At 40.0% G+C, this 19,929-nt stretch overlaps 2 protein-coding genes across 4 annotated transcripts; one reads left to right on the top strand and one right to left on the bottom strand.

The window, feature by feature from the left end:
- The first annotated feature begins 8,653 nt into the window (after positions 1 to 8,653).
- LOC118267182 (uncharacterized) lies at positions 8,654 to 19,690 on the top strand. Of its 2 annotated transcripts, none has more exons than XM_050702996.1 (4): positions 8,654 to 9,309; positions 18,951 to 19,109; positions 19,229 to 19,375; positions 19,468 to 19,690. In XM_050702996.1, exons 1-4 carry the CDS (start codon positions 9,265 to 9,267, stop codon positions 19,621 to 19,623), a joined length of 507 nt encoding a protein of 168 aa, XP_050558953.1. In that variant the 5' UTR covers positions 8,654 to 9,264; the 3' UTR covers positions 19,624 to 19,690. The 2 variants fall into 2 exon arrangements, with proteins under 2 accessions (XP_050558953.1, XP_035436901.1); XM_035581008.2 differs by lacking the exon at positions 8,654 to 9,309 and adding an exon at positions 18,339 to 18,485.
- On the bottom strand, positions 11,419 to 16,046 carry LOC126912167 (uncharacterized). 2 transcript variants are annotated; one of them, XM_050702997.1, is made up of 4 exons: positions 15,228 to 16,046; positions 14,800 to 14,955; positions 13,925 to 14,071; positions 11,419 to 13,827 (listed from the first exon to the last, which is right to left on the bottom strand). In XM_050702997.1, exons 1-4 carry the CDS (start codon positions 15,288 to 15,290, stop codon positions 13,672 to 13,674), a joined length of 522 nt encoding a protein of 173 aa, XP_050558954.1. In that variant the 5' UTR covers positions 15,291 to 16,046; the 3' UTR covers positions 11,419 to 13,671. The 2 variants fall into 2 exon arrangements, with proteins under 2 accessions (XP_050558954.1, XP_050558955.1); XM_050702998.1 differs by lacking the exon at positions 15,228 to 16,046 and adding an exon at positions 15,032 to 15,183.
- Positions 19,691 to 19,929: the final 239 nt, after the last annotated feature.

Here is a 19,929-nt window from a genome sequence, read left to right as displayed (position 1 = left end):
AATAAAGTTGTGTAGTATAACGTCGATGAAAAACATCGATTGAAAGTCACCAATCCTGCTTGAGCACAAATAGTGAGTGGTAATTAATGCTGATTCCTTCTCCATGTAATGTTTCATTCGGTTATCAAATGGATGAAGGTCGATCTTAGTTCGGATCTCGTACCATTATAAGAGGCATGTCCTTCGCAGTGGTATAGTTGCATCAAAGTCAAAGCATTTATTTCAATTAATTCTAAATTAGGCACTTTTGAAACGTCAAATTGAATTGTGAGTCAGTCTATCCGTCAGTGAAGCTAGGCGCTCGTTCCAAAGTGTTGCTTCGAATGGAGAAGAACGAGCAAGAAACTCCATCGTTACTCTTTCTCTCTACACTCTACATAATGTATCAACATTATATGATCATTTACCTATTGTATATACATATATGTAGGAACAATGACCTTGTAGTAATGACAATACGGAGCTCCGGGTCGAAAAGCAGGAGAAGGAACGGGGTGGTTTTTAGTCAGTAAGAGTCTGACACTCCCACTCACCTTGCCCAAGGCGGGAGAAGTCATTGGATGATTTTCCCCCCTCAAAAAAAAAGCGTCAAAACTAATGGCACAATAAAACCAATTTTATTTTAATTTATTTTTCTTTATTGGGACATAAAACAGTTACACATTCCAGATACAATTAAAAACTAAGTACGGTATCTATATCTATCTATCTATCTATCTATACGTATAATAAATCCCACCCAAAACATAAATGTGAAAGGCTGCCAAGTTCGATAATATTGGAATGCTTCGCCTATAAAAGAAGTGAGATCTAAATAAGTACCAAGTTCCATACACAGACCTCAGTTAAAAATGATATAACAAGTTGGCAAGTTTTCACACACTTTGTTATAAACCTACTAAACGCAATGAGTCAAGTATATAATTTTCTATTAAAACTTGCCAAGTTATATCATTTTTAACTGAGGTCTGTGTATGGAACTTGGTACTTATTTAGATCTCACTTCTTTTATAGGCGAAGCATTCCAATATTATCGAACTTGGCAGCCTTTCACATTTATGTTTTGGGTGGGATTTCATTTATTTTTGTAAGGTTTATTTTCTTTTTTTCTTATTTTACTTTACTTTGACTAAATACAAACCTTCGTAACGAATTTTAGGTCGGTACGACCATTGGAAGATATAGATAATTTTTTTGTTTTAGTTCCTTAGGGGTATGAATTTACACCTTCATTATTTTTAAAACCGACTCACACTTGGCCATTTTCAGATTTTTTCCTTTACCTTGACCTAAAGACCTACCTCCATGCCAAATTTCAAGTCAATACGACCATTGGAAGTGGTCTAGGTTTTTGATGAGTGAGTGAGTGAGTGAGTCAGTCAGTCAGTCAGTGAGTGTATAGTAAAAATAGCGATTTTCTGACGTCAATATCTCAAGACCTACAATAGGTACATTAATGAAATTTTGTATTTTAGATAAGTAAGTAGATCTCGTCAGATACTAGAAATTTCATATGCGTAGATAAAATAGATTTTGAGTTATAGGTGGGTCGAACTTGGCCCGAAATGGTTCGTGTAATATAACCCACGGCCGGTGTGTCGGTGTTTTTGCTCGAACTTGGCGGACACACTGCCGTGTGTCTAGATCTGTAGAAAAGTCATTTTTGTACATTGAAGAAAAGTGTGAAAAGATAAGTAACAGAACCCATTTCCACCATTTTTTTAAATTTTGTCTGTTTGTTTGTGCGCACATCACGTAAAATCTACGAATTCAATGCTGAAAATGTTTATATACAAAAATTGTACGTGACTTGAGGTATAACTTAGTTTTTGTTTCATCGAAATCATATCTTTTGATAGAGTGAACCACTCTATCAAAAGATATGATTAATTTTGTGAGTTCAAGAAGAAAAATATTACGTTACGCAATTCAGTATAGTACTTGCAACGACATCTTAAGTCTAAATATAGAACGAATGTTGATAGTTTTTAGGGTTCCGTAGCCAAATGGCAAAAAACGGAACCCTTATAGATTCGTCATATCTATATACAGTGGCCATTCTTTTAAACTTGACATTGGGAAGTGCAAAAATATCAAGGGTTTATCCTCGTAACGCCCAAGCATAAAAAATATCGTGAGAGCTAAATGCCCAGTGTTCATTTTAATGTACATAATATGAGGTTATTGTAGGGCAAGTGACCCGGTTGTGGCCACCGACCCCTTTGTGGCCATTTGGATCTTCAAATATTTATAACTAAGGCATGGACAAATAAATTACTCTGTGATATACAGTATTTAAAATATTGAATATTGGAGACACTGATACCGTTGGCAGCTTTGATGTGTCAAACTTCACTTCGATGCAACAAGTCATTCTTTTTAGTTGAGGGTGAAATTGTTAAGATCTTAACAAAAAGGCTAAGGCGAGCAGGTGAGGATTTGGTTTTTATTTTTTAAATCTATGCTTATTGTTTGGATGTTTATGTTAATACTACATGAAGAATATATTGTCTAAGTGAAACTAAAGTTATTTTGTCGCCATATGTTTCTGAAGTGCGGTTATTAGAAGGTGGCCACTAATGGAGACAAAATTATGAATTTCTCCATCTTTGGCCACATGGCTGATGCAAAACTAATGTACATAGACACCCGACTTCTTCCCCTTTATTTTATCGTGGCTTTTTTTCCTTGGCTTTACATATCAACAAATACATATTTTTCATTTTCAGAGATGCAATAAATTGCCTTCACACAAAGGGCAGGTCAGTTTACTTTGCAGCTTTTACCAACGTCATATAATTGTTGATCTCTTTATTTGTAAGTTAAATTCAAGTGAAGTAATAATATTTCATATTTTCCAAACTAAATAAAAACCATTGTTTGTAAAATGTCCAATTTAATTAATAAATTTTGATTACTTTTATTGTATTTTTTGATGGCCAGAACTGGCACAAGACCGTGGCCACAAATGGCACGAATCTGGCCAAAAATGGCACAAACTGCCTTTTTTTTTCTTTCTTATACAGTTATTTTTCTATTGGACGTTCTTTAAAAAAGGGTTTTCTTAGGCAAGGTTAATACATGTTAAATTACTTTTTACAAGAAATATGTTCGTGATAACAAAAACTATAAGTTAAGAAAGCCTCAAAGTCGACAAAATTCTTAAAGTGGCCACAACCGGGTCACTGACGATAAGTGCCCAAGCAAGAATGCACTTATTTTTTCGTAAATATGTGCATAGGATTTTTTTATATTTTTGGGTATAACCTGGCGTTACGTAGAAGATCAAGAATTAAATTTTAAGGCGATTTATTTTGTTCATTTAAATGGACATTAGGCGTTACTTACTACATTGAGGTTATTTATTTTGTTCATTTAACTGTACATTGGGTGTTACTCATGTGAAAAGGATATAAAGAAAAAAGTATTTATAAATCAATTTCTTTATTTTTGGTAATGTAATAATCACACATTGAGATCCTTAATTGAATTCAGTCTTTAAGACAAGTCTCTTAAATTTAACCACCTTCCTATTGCTGTGATAGTTATTGAAATATGCCTCTAAAATAAAATTACAAATAATGTTTTATCTTATCCAGATAAATAAGAAACTTCAAAAAACCTAAAAAGTACCGCTAAAACATTAAGCACTAGCTGTTCTAAAAAAGAAATAGTCTTAACACAAGTCTGTCAAAAGTAATCACCTTTTTTTCAAACGAACGGAAACGAAATAATGAAAGCCTCTAAAATATTTAAAAATTAACAAAACATATAATTATCTTTTTCAAATCTCCTCTTAAATAATCAACTTCCAAATATACCTAATAAAAATCAAAAAATAAACATTGTTCTCTAATAACAAAAAATAAAAACTACGCATAAACAATATCTAACGTAAGTATTGTTTACAAAAAACATGAAAATGATAAATGTACTAATTATCTGAACCATTCTGATGGAAATCAAAAAAACAATTACGGTATCTCGTGAGGCATAAACTTACTTTGCAATGCATACATTTGAATAGAGTCCTATTGTAATGACAGTGACGGCATCTACTAGAATTACCATCACTTATCATAGGGAGGTGTTTAGCTGCATAGGTACGAAATTTCACGCTCGGCACTACAACCGTTGAAGGTCGGCCCTTTCTTCTAGCTGAAACTACTTCTGTTTCAGATGCTTCTTCGTGATCAGAATTTGTAAAAACATGTGACTCAATGAGCATTTCTCCTAGTTCCATTTTAAAGGCACGCAGTTGCAGTATTTTTGTTGAAGGAACTCCTAATTTTACCTGATCGTTTTTGTACTGCAACCAGGAGTTTGTAACAGCTAAATCAATCATGTGTGAGAAAAATCGTTGTGTCCATTTTCTGGTACGATATCTGTTAGGGCAAACAGCCAACATGCGATCGGCTAAATCGACACCTCCCATTTTTTTATTATACTCCTTAACAACTCTTGGTCTTGGCACAATTACATAACGTTTGTCTTTTTTGCACCATCTTTTGCATTCATCAACCTCAACATCAGCCTCCACAGAAGACAATAACAGTACTGGTTTGTTATATGACTATTTAGTGGCAAATAAGCCGGCTCTAATAAAACTGGAGTTTGAGGATGAAACTCTTGTATGGTCCAGTTGCTTGAAGGTACCGAGGACCCATTTGATGATGTCTCAACCGTTGAATTAGGACCCCTCACCCTTCCCCTTCTTACCCCTCTCCGACCTCGCTCAGCACCACGTCCTCTCGCAGCACCACGTCCACTAGCAGCACCACGTCCTCTCCCAGCACCACGTCCTCTCCCAGCACCATGTCCTCGACCTTGAGCACGTCTAACTGGCCTTTCTTTCCTTCCGTTTCATTTTCAGTTTCCGTTCTATTTTCTGGCGATCCGAAAACTGGCATGTATTCCGGATCCCCTACATCTTCGTCTGAAGGAACAAAGTCCTCAATTTCTGAATCGACCAATAATTGTTCAATATCGACATCCCCCAGACCTAAAGAAAGAAATAAAACCAATTATTATATAATAACCCATTGTACAATAGAATGAACATATTTTTTTGTACATTAAATTGAAGTAACGCCCAATGTGTAATCTAATGTACATAATATTTTAAGAGCGATTTAAAAAAGATTTTTGGATCTAAGTGTTAAAATAATAATATCACACAATAGTTTAGTAACAATTCTTTCACTAAGATCAAAATTTCACACAAAAATCTGTAAAATTAATAAAAAACAATTTTAACAAAAAAAAACCGACTTCAAAAAATAAATATTCCAAAATAAATTAATATGCACTAAAAAGTAAAAGAAATAATTGCGTATTTTTCAACAACTAAATAGATCAACTAACTTTACTAACTCATCACACACATTATAATGTAAGTAGGTACAATTATTGTTATTTCTGGAGTCGGTGTCAGCCAACTAAGATAGGTTTGTTATTTACCTATTATCACAACAAAACATTGCAGTTTTACACCAGTTGTAAGTAGGTACTTAACCAACACTCCGCTCGTGCCGTGCCCGTGCCGTGCTAGTTGTTGGCGTTTCCTAGGCTGACACCGACTCCAAAAATAACAATAATTGTACCTACTTACATTATAATGTGTGTGATGAGTTAGTAAAGTTAGTTGATCTATTAAGTTGTTGAAAAATACGCAATTATTTCTTTTACTTTTTAGTGCATATTAATTTATTTTGGAATATTTATTTTTTGAAGTCGGTTTTTTTTTTGTTAAAATTGTTTTTTATTTCTTGATTTTTAGTGAATAACTTATTTGAGTATGGGTCGACCTATTAAACGCGCTGCTCATATGAGACAGTGCCGTGTAAATGAATAATATTAATATCTATCCATATTGACGCATAATTACATTATTTTCAAATGTATATTAACCTGATACCCTTACTTATGATCTGCCGAGCCGACAGCTAACAGTAACCTGTTCATAAGCTACATACATAGTCAGTTGTCAAACACACAAACAGATTAGATACCCACATAGGTATACAGTCATGTAACTCAGACAGCACATCAAGCTACCCATCATTCTATACCAGATATGCTACTATCTGTCCTGAATTTTATGGCTACTGAGAAAGATAAGCTAGTATGCATCACTTCAACGTAAACGCGGAGCTCATTCTGCTCATTTTTAAGGAGTTCCCTGGATTATCTTCCACATTTATGGTCAGACTTTAAAAACAATTATATGGAACCACACTGCCATCGTACTCTTTCAAATACAAAAAGAATTTCTCAAATCGGACTATAACTGCCAGAGATATGCATTTGTCAAACACAAACAGATTAGGTACCTACATACACATGTAAATCAGACAGCACATCAAGCTACCCATCATTCTATACCAGATATGCTACTATCTGTCCTGAATTGTATGGTTACTCAGAAAGATTAGCTAATATACATCACTTAAACTCAAACGCAGAGCACATTCTGTTCATTTTTGAGGAGTTCCCTGGATTATCTTCCACATTTATGGTCAGACTTTAAAAAAATTTTATGGGACCACACGGACATCGTACTCTTTCAAACGCAAAAAGAATTTCTCAAATCGGTCTATAACTGACGGAGATATCGATTAACATACATAAAAAAAAAAAAAATACGGTCGAATTGAGAACCTCCTCCTTTTTTTGAAGTCGGTTAAAAAGATAAAAGCGGATCAAACTTACGTGGTATCTGCCGGCTCGCCATCTTGCCACGTGTGTGCAATTTTGACGTTTAACCAATGGTTTCTATCAAGTTGACAGACGTCAAAACGTTGACAGCATTAAACACAAATCAAATAAAAGTCACCATTAATATGTATCCTGGCGGGAAATTTAAACTTTCCACAAAATTTATTTTGTTCATCGTAATGTACGCTGGGCGTTTACGTGTACTTTTTTTAAATATGTTTGGGCTTTAATGATTTCTAATATTATGTACATTATAATGTACAGGGGGCGGTACGAGTGTGAGTTATACGTATCTACCATACGTCGGAGAGGCGCCCGTGCCCCCGCGTGGGTTCTACACCTTGCAGTGTGGAACAGCTGGGGCACGCGCGCCTCTCGACGCATCACAGTTCTAGGTACAATATAGCATATGCTATTTGTAATTTCAGGACAGTCAAACTTGTTGTTACATAAACCATGCAGCATCATGGTCATCAATAAGCTGCGCCTAGACTCCAAGCTCTGAAGATTATAACGTTTTAACAGTTGTTTGTACGGTAGCTTTGAGTTTGAGTGCGGTTCTATAGTGCGTGGCACGCAAGAATTTTTTTGAACCAATTCTATCTTAGTTTTATACACATCAAAAATGGGACTCCAAATCGGGACTGCGTATTCCAATTGAGAACGAACTAAAGCTTTATATAGAAGTAAGAAAGTAGACGGTCTTTTAAAGTCATTTGACGATCGCAATACGAAACCAAACATACGATACGCTTTATTAACAATATTATCTATATGGACGTCAAAATGCAATTTAGAATCAATTGTGACCCCAAGATCTCTTATGTTGTTAACTTTTTTTAGAATCATATCATCTAGCTTGTAATCATATGTGATAATATTTTTATTTTTTGTGAAAGTGATTGCATTACACTTGGGTAAACTGAGCTGAAGTTTATTATTCCAACAATAACGAGAAAGCCTATCTAAGTCTTCTTGTAGTAACTGACAATCCTGAATGTTTTTACAAGACTTGTAAATTTTGATATCATCTGCATACATTAGAAATCGAGAGTGAGTAAAACATTTTTTTATGTCATTCACGAATAGGACAAAAAGCAATGGCCCCAAAATTGAGCCTTGGGGCACACCGGAACTGACGACAATGGAATCGGACTGATAGCCATTTGTAACGACTTTTTGTGACCTGTTAAAAATATATGACATGAACCAACGTAACAGATTACCTCGGATGCCGTTGAAAGCAATTTTATCTAAAAGTAGTTTGTGGTCTACTTTGTCAAAAGCCTTCCGAAAGTCCGTGTAAATGGCATCAACTTGAATTTGATCGTCCATCGTTCTGAATAAAAAGTCAGTAAATACTAGGAGATTAGTGTTGGTCGAACGACGTTTAACAAATCCATGCTGCTCACTTAAAATAAGGTGGTGAATGTGTGAATATAATTCATTGTGTACAAGACCCTCGAAAAGCTTCGACAAAATAGACAATATCGAGATAGGACGATAGTTTTTTATATCATGTTTGTCCCCAGTTTTATAGATTGGAGTAATATTAGCGCATTTCCAAATATCGGGAAAAGTTCCTACGCGTAAACACTTGTTGAATATTATATGGAGAGGACAAACTATACATTCTGCGGTCTTTTTAAAAAAAATGGGTGGTAAAGAATCAGGACCGGGTCCCTTATTCAAATCTAATTTCTTAATTGCTTTAAGAACAACGAATATAATTAATAAATAAAATTTGTAAAGAATATAAAATAGCGGTTGTTTCAAACATAGTGCCCACATATGTACACTTACATTTTGAAATAATGCTTCTATACAAATAAAAATTATCTTTAATATCGTCTTTTAAATAAATAAAACATCGGAGAACGATATAAAATCTTATTTACTGAAGAAAACCAGCTTAGAAATAAAATTGGAAAAGATCAATATGAAATCAAACAGAAATTATAATGGATTCATTGTTTTTGTACCAAAACAAAAGTACGGCATGTTTATGACCGAGGACTTTTGGCCCGACGGGGTATTATATCGCCGTTTTGTTGATTACAATCGCAACTCGGACAAACCTGCCTACCGGGAGATAAAGGGACTAATATCATCAGTAAATGGATAGTACCATTAAACTTGTTACATTTAACTGTAAGAGTGTCACTAGGTCGGTGGATTGTGTGAGGCGGCTTTGTCGGACGGCGGGTTTTGTGGCACTACAGGAGACCTGGCTTTTCCCTCACGACCTACAGTTTCTGGGCAGCATTGATGACGCATTTTCTTTTACTGGCAAGTCTGCTGTCGATACAACCGCTGGAGTACTTAGAGGGAGGCCATATGGTGGAGTCGCTTTGCTGTGGAGGAAGACGATGTTCCCAACGGTGTCTGTGATCGCGTGTACTAGTGTGCGTCTCACTGCGATAAAGGTAGTGCTTCATGACCGGTCTATGTTGGTGATATCAGTGTACATGCCTACTGACTCAGTCGATAATCTCACGGAGTTTACAGAGTGCCTAAGTGAGTTAAACGCGATTATTGAAAGTTGTGATGTGGAATCTGTGTTCATTCTGGGAGACTTTAACGCGCACCCAGGTGAGTTGTTCTCGAACGAGTTAATAACTTTTTGTAATGAACAATCGTGGACGTGTCTAGACTTTGAGTGGCTACCCCACGATACTTATACATTTGTAAGTGATGCGCACGGGTGTCGCCGGTGGCTCGACCACTGCGGGTGCGGCGCGGCGCGGCGCGCCGTCGTTGATGTGTGCGTATTGTATGACACATATTGGTCTGACCATTATCCGCTAATGATTAAATGCGATGTAAAAATTGTTAAACCTAAAGTTTCAATCAGTTCGAATACATTTAATTGTGTCAAGTGGGGACTTAGGGACAGTAGTCAAATTCAAGACTATACTAAATACTGTAATTTAGGACTTAAGCAGATTGACTTTCCATCTGAGTTATGTAGTTGCGCAGATGTGACATGTAGTGATCAGAACCATAAAATGATAATAAATAAGATGTACATTGACATTATAAATATTTTGACTGAAGCCGCTAAGGGAAGCTGCATTGTACCTAAGCGCGGCAATTTTAAATATGTGACGGAGTGGAACAGGCACGTTAGTGGCGCTCACCGGAGGGCCAGGCTTTGTTTTCAGCAGTGGGTATCGTATGGACGTCCTAGATCTGGATATCATTATAATAATATGTGTGAGACTAGGAAACTTTTTAAACAAAAATTAAAGTACTGCCAAAATAATGAATGTCAGATAAAAATGGACATCATTGCAGAACATCATTCAAATAAGAGCTTTGGTGATTTTTGGAAAAATACTCACAAGCTGAATCCAAGGTCGGGCTCTCCGGCGACTGTCGGTGGTGCGCATGAGCCGCGGGACATAGCCTGTGCCTTTCAGAGGCATTTTAGCGTAATGTCGCCGCTCGGGCCCGCGTCACAGGTACTCGATGTTGGGGACCACCCTGGGTATGTCAGTGTTAGATTCACCGCCAAGGATGTGGTCCAAATTATAAAAAAGATGGTGAGAGGCAAGTCCCCAGGTCATGATGATCTCAGCATCGTGCATTTGAAGTACGCGGGTGTACATCTGCCAAGAGTCCTTGCGCTATTATTTAACTTGTGCCTTAGTCACGGTTATTTACCCGATGACTTAATGCACACAGTCGTAGTGCCAATCGTCAAAGACAAGACGGGGGACTCATCGGACCTGTCTAATTACAGACCGATCTCGCTTGCGACTGTCATAGCTAAGGTGCTGGACAGTTTGCTTGATCAACAGTTGGGAGCGCACATCCATTTACATGACGCTCAGTTTGGGTTCAGACCCGGCTTGTCAACTGAGAGTGCTATCTTCTGTCTCAAGCAGACTGTTCAGTACTATACGGACAGAAGCACACCGGTGTATGCATGCTTTTTAGACCTTTCTAAAGCTTTCGATCTGGTGTGTTATGACAAGCTATGGCAGAAGCTACAATGTGAAACAGATGTGTCGCCTAGCATTGTATCGTTGCTCCAGTACTGGTACAGTAATCAGCAGAATGCAGTTAGATGGTTGGGTGCGCGATCGGATGTATATAGTTTGGAGTGCGGAGTGAGGCAGGGGGGTTTATCCTCGCCTCGCCTTTTTAACCTGTACGTAAATCAGCTGGTCGGTGAACTCAGCAGTACTAATATTGGATGTTCTATAGATGGAGTGTGTATGAACAACATCAGTTACGCGGATGATATGGTATTGCTGAGTCCATCGATAGCTGCTTTGCGTAAACTTCTGCGCATTTGCGAGTCGTACGCGGAGGCCCATGGGCTTACTTATAATGCTAAAAAGAGTGAATTCATGGTTTTCAAAGCTGGTACCAAAAGTTACTCATCTGTACCACCTGTCACTCTATGCGGCATTCCTTTACAAAGGGTGCAGCAATTTAAATACTTGGGCCACTGGGTCTCTGATGATTTGAGTGACAATCTGGACATTGAGCGAGAGCGCAGGGCGCTGGCTGTCCGCTGTAATATGTTGGCTCGCAGGTTTGCACGATGTACTGGACCAGTTAAAGTGACACTTTTTAAGGCATATTGCCAGTCCTTTTACACGTGTAGCCTGTGGGCTAGCTTTACGCAGCGGGCGTACAGCGCGCTGCGTGTGCAGTACAACAACGCTTTTAGGATGCTGTTGGGGCTGCCTCGGTTTTGTTGTGCTTCGACTATGTTTGCTGAGGCGCGGACGGATGATTTTTTCGCGATTATCAGGAAGCGAAGCGCTTCATTATTAAGTCGCCTACGGGGCAGCTCAAACAGTCTCCTGAGGGTATTGTCCGAGCGGTGGGACCTGTCCCTGTTACAGAGGTGGATGCAGCTTCATGTTAGCGCTTCTCCTCTTTTTCTTTGACATTGTATATTAATTGTATTATTTTACTTGATTGTATTTACGACATTATGAGTAGGTATATGGGTTTTTAATTTCTATTTTTGTTTTATATTTTATTTTATTTGATTAATTTTGATTTTAATTGTATTTTTATTTTGATTTTATTTAATTGATTGTATTTATTGATTGTGATTTTGATTTATGTAATTTATGGACTAAGTCTGAAATAAATGATTAATAAAGATACCCCAGGATCCCTAGACTGCAATGGAATAAATTAATACTTGAAGTTTACATATCTAACTAGTGATCGTATTTGAGCACTGTCTAGTGTAAGCGAGTGCCCAGTGGAGCCGGACCAACATGTTGCCACGCATTTTTATCTTCAATATAATCTGACAGTTTATAATATGCCTGTTTACACAGTTCACGCTTTATACAAGATTTAATGTTCTTTTTAGTTCAGATTTAGAATGGTAGATTATTATAACATTTAACACAAAATCCCATGAAGGATTTCTGCACTTTGGACAATCGGAATTGCGGTATAGCTAACTTATTTTTACCTCTCGTATTAAAATTGTGTCTGTCGCTTCTTTTTTCAAACAATTGTAGTTTTTTTCTTACGTACATAATATTTTCGTAAATGAATTGAGATGGTACTGTAAGAATATTTATATTTTTAAATAATTCTCTCAAAGATTCGCGACGGGGCAAGTTATATATTGCTCGAATAGCTCGTTTTTGCAAAATAAAAATTGATTCTACATCCGCGGCTTGACCCCACAGCAAAATACCGTAGGACATTGCTGTGAAACTGTGCCGGCGTAGGGGCCACTGACACCCCGGGCGAAAATATTGTGGCGCCCACTTGAGGGAAGCAATATCAAGTGTTAGTAATCGTTTTTAATTTTTTGCCGCCCCCCAGAATATGTTGCTCTGAGCCATCGCCCCATCGCGCCATAAACAAGTCTTGCTTTATTTACGTCCGTTAGCTGCCTAATTTGTCTAACTGGATAAGCAGCTGAGCTTAGTCTCCCTGAAAGTGCTTTTATGTGGGGCCCCCATTGTAATCTGTCATCTAATGTGATACCCAAAAATATAGTCTCCTTAACAAATTCCAACTTTTGTCCATTCAAAGCAACATAACATTCGTTATTTTGTATGTTTGGCAAGCAAAATTTAATACATTTGGTTTTTTTCTCATTAAGCGCCAAGTTATTAATAGTAAACCAACCATAGACCCGAAGAATGGAGCTGTTTACGACGTCAAAATTATTCGTACGTCGATCTATTTTAAAAATCAGTGATGTATCATCTGCAAACAGCATGTTGATGATGATGGCTAAATCTGAGCTAAAAGTGATATTGATGATTTCACACTTATTATGGACTAGCTTTCACCCGTGACTTCGTCCGCGTGGATGAATAAATTCTGGCAAAGACTAGCTCTTCCCGCCGTGACTCACTGTTGTAGCAGCGGTAACTCCCCTCTCTGAGGAGTCGCATGAGAGACGTCACATCTCGGGTGTCACACACACACGGTGGAGCATACGGAGGTGGTGTACCTCGCCACCATAAGTGCGGGTCTGTGGACGGCGAGTAAAGCCTAAAAGAGCCAGACCACTATAGATGGCACCCGGTAGGGCTGATGCCTGATTCGGAGTTGCGGACAACATAACAGGTTACCGGGGCTCCCAGGCGCCAAACAGAAGAAGGAATGGGGTGGTTTTTAGTCAGTAAGAGTCTGACACTCCCTCTCGCCTCACCCAAGGCGGTAGAAGTCAGTGGATGATTTCTCCCTTCAAAAAAAAGCTCTTACCGCCGTAACCAGAAGGGCGTAGCATTGTATTCTCTACAGAATACGTAACTCGTAGCGCGTTGTTCGCATGGCAACCGTTATGAAAACACGCGCTTACAAATTATATGCATTTTACATAAACTTTATTGTGATTACAAAATTTCAATCGAGGTTTTTCATCGCCGTATAAATAACACTGCGATGAATTAGAACTCAGATTTATTTAACTTTATTCTGACGCTGACAACATATTTAAATACAAATAAATTATTTTTGCTTGAACTTAGCTTCGATGAAAGCCTTTAACACTGGCTCGCCCGTGCTGCTCAGGGTCACTATGAAATCTATGCGGCCCTTCTCGAAGGGAAACACATTGGGGAAGTTTTCAGTCGGCGCCGTGATGTTCATTACAGAGTGATAGCCCTGTGGACACAGAACAGAAAATATGTATATTATCTAAATGTAGGAAAGAAGGAGATTGACACGCATAACATAATAATGTTGTGAAGGCAAGACTTACAACAGGCAAGGGGCATACCAAGCCCGAGTTCTTCAAAGCGCCGCCAATGAAGGGTTCCTTATTGATGAGGTCGCAGTACCTGTATTGGAAGCCCACGAATGAGGGCCGGTATTCATTGTGCAGGAACTGGCTGATTTTAACATCGACCTGTAAGCAATACACTGTTAAGAACATATTTACAAGCGAATTTCGAAAATGTCCAATATACTTAGTCTGGCCATAAATACTGTTACACTTAAAAATAAAAAAAATATCTATTACATTTGAATTTCGAATCTGTCATTTTTATACGATTGTTATAAATTGTGATTTTCTCATTTTGGCGCCAATACATTGTACAATATTTTGCGATATACTATGGAGTGGGGTGATAAAGGGGACCAAATCGCTGTGATTGCATTATACAAAGTAGGTATGGAGCGAAATGCAATTTTTAAAACTCTCCATACACTTGGTATTAGTAAAATGTTTGTGTACCGGGCTATTAATAGGTACAATGAGACTTCCTCTGTTTGTGACAGAAAAAGATCTGACCGTCCACGTAGTGTTCGTACGAAAAAGGTGGTCAAAGCAGTAAGGGTAAGAATTCGAAAAAATCCTGTCCGAAAGCAAAAGATTTTATCAAAGAGTGCGTGCTTCTATTGATAACTGGCCACAACGTTTAAAGGACTGTATTGCAGCCAATGGAGACCACTTCGAATAAGCTTTTTATATTTTTAATTGTTGTATATTTATGTATTAAACTGACACACTGTCAAAGTAATATATTATTTGCAGTTAAAAAAAATGTTTTCTTTAGTATTACAATATTTATGGCAAGACTAGGTACATACCCGGAAATTGTATTGAAAAAATAATACAAAATATATTGTTACCGTAATATTGTTAGTCCAGGTTTGCTTGTTAATGCCCATCAAGTTGATGTAGTAGGCAGACTTCCTGCTGTACCGCCGAATGTTTAATGTCAGATTGGCTACGTATTTGGGGTTCGAGAATGTCACATTCGACCTTTCAGGAATCACTTGCATGCTCTGAAAATAAACGCATTATTAAATAACTACAAAAATGTCCTCCGCGTGCTGCTATCAAACAGATTGGTTCCCTTACCGCATCCACATGTTGCAAGACATGGAGTAACTAGGATCAACTACAATCTTAGTTACTTTTTAAACCGAATTCCCTGACAGTGGTATCTTGTTGACGACCGCATTACATAGAATTGGTATCTGCTGCCTCCTACACCTAATTTTATTATTTTAATTATTCTAATTCAAAAATCAATGATTTCAATATATGTACTTACTGTAATTATTTTAATATTAAGGATAAAACACGAAAATAATAGCAGAACATTATGAGGAAACATGAGTTCGGCCAAAGAAATCTGTGCGTTCTGTAGTGTCGACCATAAGCTACACGCAGGTAGTAATTACACATATTATATCGATGTGATTTGTATAACAGTTTAAAAGAATTTTACTATTTCTAAATCGTAATGATTAAGTACACGATAAGATTTTGCGTATCGATAAATGTTAAATTAACTATAACTAGGATAGGACGCGGTTACCATAATCTGTTTTGTCAAAATAGTTAAACCAACAAGTGTATCAACATTTAGAGACAAACAGCCAATTTGTAGTAAATAATTATATTTATCTCATTTCCTGTTGTTAAATCTGAATTTTACAAAGTAATTTATTTCAACAAGCCCAATATACGGCACTTTTGAAACTATTGAACAAAATACCTATTTAAAAATGAATATGAGAATGACGAATTTTGTTAAAATAGCAGATTTGTATCCCATGCTAGGTGGTGCCCAGCGGGTAACTGTCCAGTGCCCAACCCTTGTATGCCTATATATTTTTTTTAGAATCATCCAATGACTTGCCGCAGCTCCGGATCGGGCATCAGCCCATTTTTTTTTTTTTTTTTTCAGGGTGGAAAATCATCCAATGACTTCTCCCGCCTTGGGCGAGGCGAGAGGGAGTGTCAGACTCTTACTGACTAAAAACCACCCCGTTCCTACTCCTGCCCGTCGAGCCGGAGCCCCGGTAAACCCGCTAGGTAGTCCGCAGCTCCGGATTAGGCATCAGCCCTACTGGGCCCCATCTGTGGTGGTCTGAATTTGAGGCGCGCGCAGAACGCGACGCGCCGCACGCACGGGTCTGGTTCTGGTCGGGCGGCGAGCTACCCTTGCTCGCCGTCCGCAGACCCGCACTTACGGTGGCCGGAGATCATCGCGCGATCCCCGACGCCCGGAGTGTCTCTCGCGACGGCTGGGGCGTGAGGAGGTTCGTTCTCTCACGCGCCCCGCCTCCTCCTTATGCTAGCATGACTGCTTCGCAGAAGGAGGAGACGGCATCCCAGTCCCCGGAAATCGCTCCGCACCATGGCTTGTATCAGTGCCGGACGCGAGAGGGCGCCGTCGCCGACCACATCCCTGAGGACACGGCGGTGCTCAGCCCACGCAGGGCAGACCGCAAGCGTATGTTCCACCGTGTCCTCCGGGCGGTCTTCGCAGTGATGACACCCGGGCGTTTCTTCCCGCCCAATCAGAAACAGGAACCTACCGAAGCTTCCATGTCCGGTAAGACCTGCGTCAGGCGGTAGGTGAGGACGCCGTGGCGCCTCTCTAGCCACTCCTCAAAGAGGGGACTTATCGCTGCAATGACAGCGAGCCCAGGCATCAGCCCATAGGGGTCCTATCTGTGGTGGTCTGACACTTTGAGGCGCGCGCGGAACGTGACGCGCCTCGGGTCGGTCGAGCTACTCTTGCATGCCGTTCGCAGACCCGCACCGGAGATCGTCACGCGATCCCCGATGCCCGGAGTTTCTTCTACGGCGGTTGGGGCGTGAGGAGGATCGTTTTCTTACGCGCTCCGCCTCCTCCTTAGCTAGCATCATTGCTTTGCAGAAGGGGGAGACGGCGTCCCATTCCCCCACGCTCCGCGCCATGGCCTGAACCAGGGCCGGACGCGAGAGGTCAGCGTCGCCGATCACATCCATAAGGACACGGCGGTGCTCAGCCCATGCAGGGCACACCGTTACTGTATGCTCCACCGTGTAGTCCTGGCGGTCTTCGCAATGACGACACTCGGGCGTTTCCTCCCGCCGAATCCGAAACAGGTACCTGCCAAAACTTCCGTGTCCGGTAAGCACCTGCGTCAGGCGGTAGGTGAGTACGCCGTGATGCCTCTATAGCCACTCCTCAAAGAGGGAACTTACCGCTGCTATAACAGTGAGGCCAGCCCTCGGTTGCGACAGTCGTTGCTTCCATTCCGCCATGAGATCGCGCCGGAGCTCATCCCGCCACGCACTAATCTGACGCGGCAGTGGAGTTTCGCCCCGGCGACGCGCCTTCACACGTAAGTTATATACGTGCGCGAGCGGTTTCGCCTCCAGATCCGACGGCGGTGATCCTGCAAAATGGCCATGACCCTCTTTTTTGTTTTGAGGGGGGAAAATCATCAAATGACTTCTCCCGCCCTGGGCGAGGCAGTATTAGACACTTACTGACTAAAAACCACCCTATTACACCCCTTCCTACTCCTGCTTTTCGAGCCGAAGCCCCGGTAAACCCGCTAGGTAGTCCGCAGCTCGGCCATAACCCTCTGGGATTAAACCAGCGCGCGAGCTAATCGTCGCCTCAGATTTGGCGCCCACACCGGGGCCCCATAGAGGGCCATGGAGCACACGATCCCTGCGTATAACCTCCGGCAGGAGGCTTTTGGTCCCCAGAGGTCGGGTAGGAGCTGCTTAAGAACGGCCCCGTCCGTTCCAACTTGGGAGCCAAACTTCGGAAATGTTCCTCGAATTTCCACAGACTGTCGAGGACGAGTCCCAGGTATTTCATCATCACCTCGATGCCGATGGAAACCCTTCCTCCCATTGTCTGGAACCCATTTGGAGGTGGCGTCTTCTCGCGGCCATAAAACACATGGCCTCAGACTTATGAAGCGCCACCTCGAGTCCCAAATGCCGGATCCTTTCAACGACTATCGCAACCGGTCTCACTATCAGGTCTGCCGCCGTCTGGTACTACCACCGCATGCTAGCACCAGCGTATCGTCAGCGTAGCAAACCACGCTGCCGCCGCTCGGGAGGTCAGTGCGCAGCACCCAGTCGTAGCCTATGTTCCACAGGAGCGGCCCCAAAACCAAACCCTGTGGAACACCGCGCGACATCTCTCGAACCTTTGTACGCCTGTATTATCTTGTATACTAATATATAGTTGAAGAGTTTGTTTGAACGCGTTAATCTCCAGAACTATTGATCCGATTTGAATAATGATCGTGCGTCCTTCCATCCTAGATTATAGTTAATTTAACATTTATCGATACGCAAAATCTTATCGCGTAATTAATCATTACGCTTTAAAAAAGTTAAATATTTTTAAACTGGTATACAAATCACATCGATATATGTGTAATTACTACCTGCGTGTAGCTTATGGTCGACACTACAGAACGCACAGATTTCTTTGGCCGAACTCATGTTTCCTCATAATGTTCTGCTATTATTTTCGTGTTTTATCCTTAATATTAAAATAATTACAGTAAGTACATATATTGAAATCATTGATTTTTTAATTGGAATAATATCACTACATAGTATAAAACAAAGTACCTTTCTCTATCCCTATTTCCCTTTGTATGCTTAAACCTTTAAAACTACGCAACGGATTTTGATGCGGTTTTTTTAATAGATAGAACGATTCAAGAGGAAGGTTTAATATAATAATATGTATATAATACATCACGATTGCACCCATGTGAAGCTAGGGCGGCTCCCAAGTAAATAATAAAATTAGGTGTAGGAGGTAGCCGATACCAATTCTATCTGCGGTCGCGGAATGCGGTCGTCAACAAGATACCACTGTCAGGGAATTCGGTTTCAAAAGTAACTAAGATTGTAGTTGATCCTAGTTACTCCATGTCTTGCAACATGTGGATGCGGTAAGGGAACCAATCTGTTTGATTTTGTCATTTTTGTAGTTATTTAATAATGCGTTTATTTTCAGAGCAGCATGCAAGTGATTCCTGAGAGGGCGAATGTGACATTCTCGAACCCCAAATACGTAGCCAATCTGACATTAAACATTCGGCGGTACAGCAGGAAGTCTGCCTACTACATCAACTTGATGGGCATTAACAAGCAAACCTGGACTAACAATATTACGGTAACAATATATTTTGTATTATTTTTTCAATACAATTTCCGCGTCTATTGGACATTTTCGAAATTCGCTTGTAAATTAGTCTATTATGGGCCATGTTTTTAACAGTGTATTGCTTACAGGTCGATATTAGAATCAACCAGTACTTGCACAATGAGTACCGGCCCTCATTCGTGGGCGGCCAAATGAAGTACTGCGACCTCATCAATAAGGAGCCCTTCATTGGCGGCGCTTTGAAGAACTCGGGCTTGATATGTCCCTTGCCTGTTGTAAGTCTTCACAACATTATTATGTTATCCGTGTCAATCTCCTTCTTTTCTACATTTAGATAATATACATATTTTCTGTTCTGTGTCCACAGGGCTATCACTCTGTAATGAACATCACGGCGCCGACTGAAAACTTCCCCAATGTGTTTCCCTTCGAGAAGGGCCGCATAGATTTCGTAGTGACCCTGAGCAGCACGGGCGAGGGAGTGTTAAATGCTTTCCTCGAAGTTAGGTTCAAGCAAACATAATTTATATGTATTTAAACAATGTTGTCAGCGTCAGAATAAAGTTGAATAAATCTGAGTTCTAAATCTTCGCAGTGTTATTATACGGCGATGAAAAACTTCGGTTGAAAGTCACCAATCCGCCTTGAGCACAAATAGTGAGCGGTAATTAATGCTGATTCCTTCTCCATGTAATGTTTCATTCGGTTACCAAATGGATGAAGGTCGATCTTAGCTCGGATCTCGTACCATTATAAGAGGCATGTCCTTAGCAGTAGTATTGCATGTTGATGATGATGGCTAAATCTGAGCTAAAAGCGATATTGATGA

Source organism: Spodoptera frugiperda, chromosome 23 (assembly GCF_023101765.2).
Source record: "Spodoptera frugiperda isolate SF20-4 chromosome 23, AGI-APGP_CSIRO_Sfru_2.0, whole genome shotgun sequence".
Lineage (NCBI taxonomy): Eukaryota > Metazoa > Arthropoda > Insecta > Lepidoptera > Noctuidae > Spodoptera > Spodoptera frugiperda.
The sequence above is the reverse complement of the archived record's forward strand: the minus strand, read 5'-3'. Positions and strand labels throughout refer to the sequence as shown.

What these genes read in the sequence shown, in the direction of transcription:
- LOC126912167 (XM_050702997.1), bottom strand. Translation starts at nt 15,290, where the DNA reads ATGTTTCCTCATAATGTTCTGCTATTATTTTCGTGTTTTATCCTTAAT. An exon ending in TTAATATTAAAATAATTACA is followed by an intron (nt 14,956 to 15,227) that starts GTAAGTACATAT and finishes GTTTATTTTCAG; the next exon opens with AGCATGCAAGTGATTCCTGA. An exon ending in CCTGGACTAACAATATTACG is followed by an intron (nt 14,072 to 14,799) that starts GTAACAATATAT and finishes TATTGCTTACAG; the next exon opens with GTCGATGTTAAAATCAGCCA.
- LOC118267182 (XM_035581008.2), top strand. Translation starts at nt 18,423, where the DNA reads ATGTTTCCTCATAATGTTCTGCTATTATTTTCGTGTTTTATCCTTAAT. An exon ending in TTAATATTAAAATAATTACA is followed by an intron (nt 18,486 to 18,950) that starts GTAAGTACATAT and finishes GTTTATTTTCAG; the next exon opens with AGCAGCATGCAAGTGATTCC. An exon ending in CCTGGACTAACAATATTACG is followed by an intron (nt 19,110 to 19,228) that starts GTAACAATATAT and finishes TATTGCTTACAG; the next exon opens with GTCGATATTAGAATCAACCA.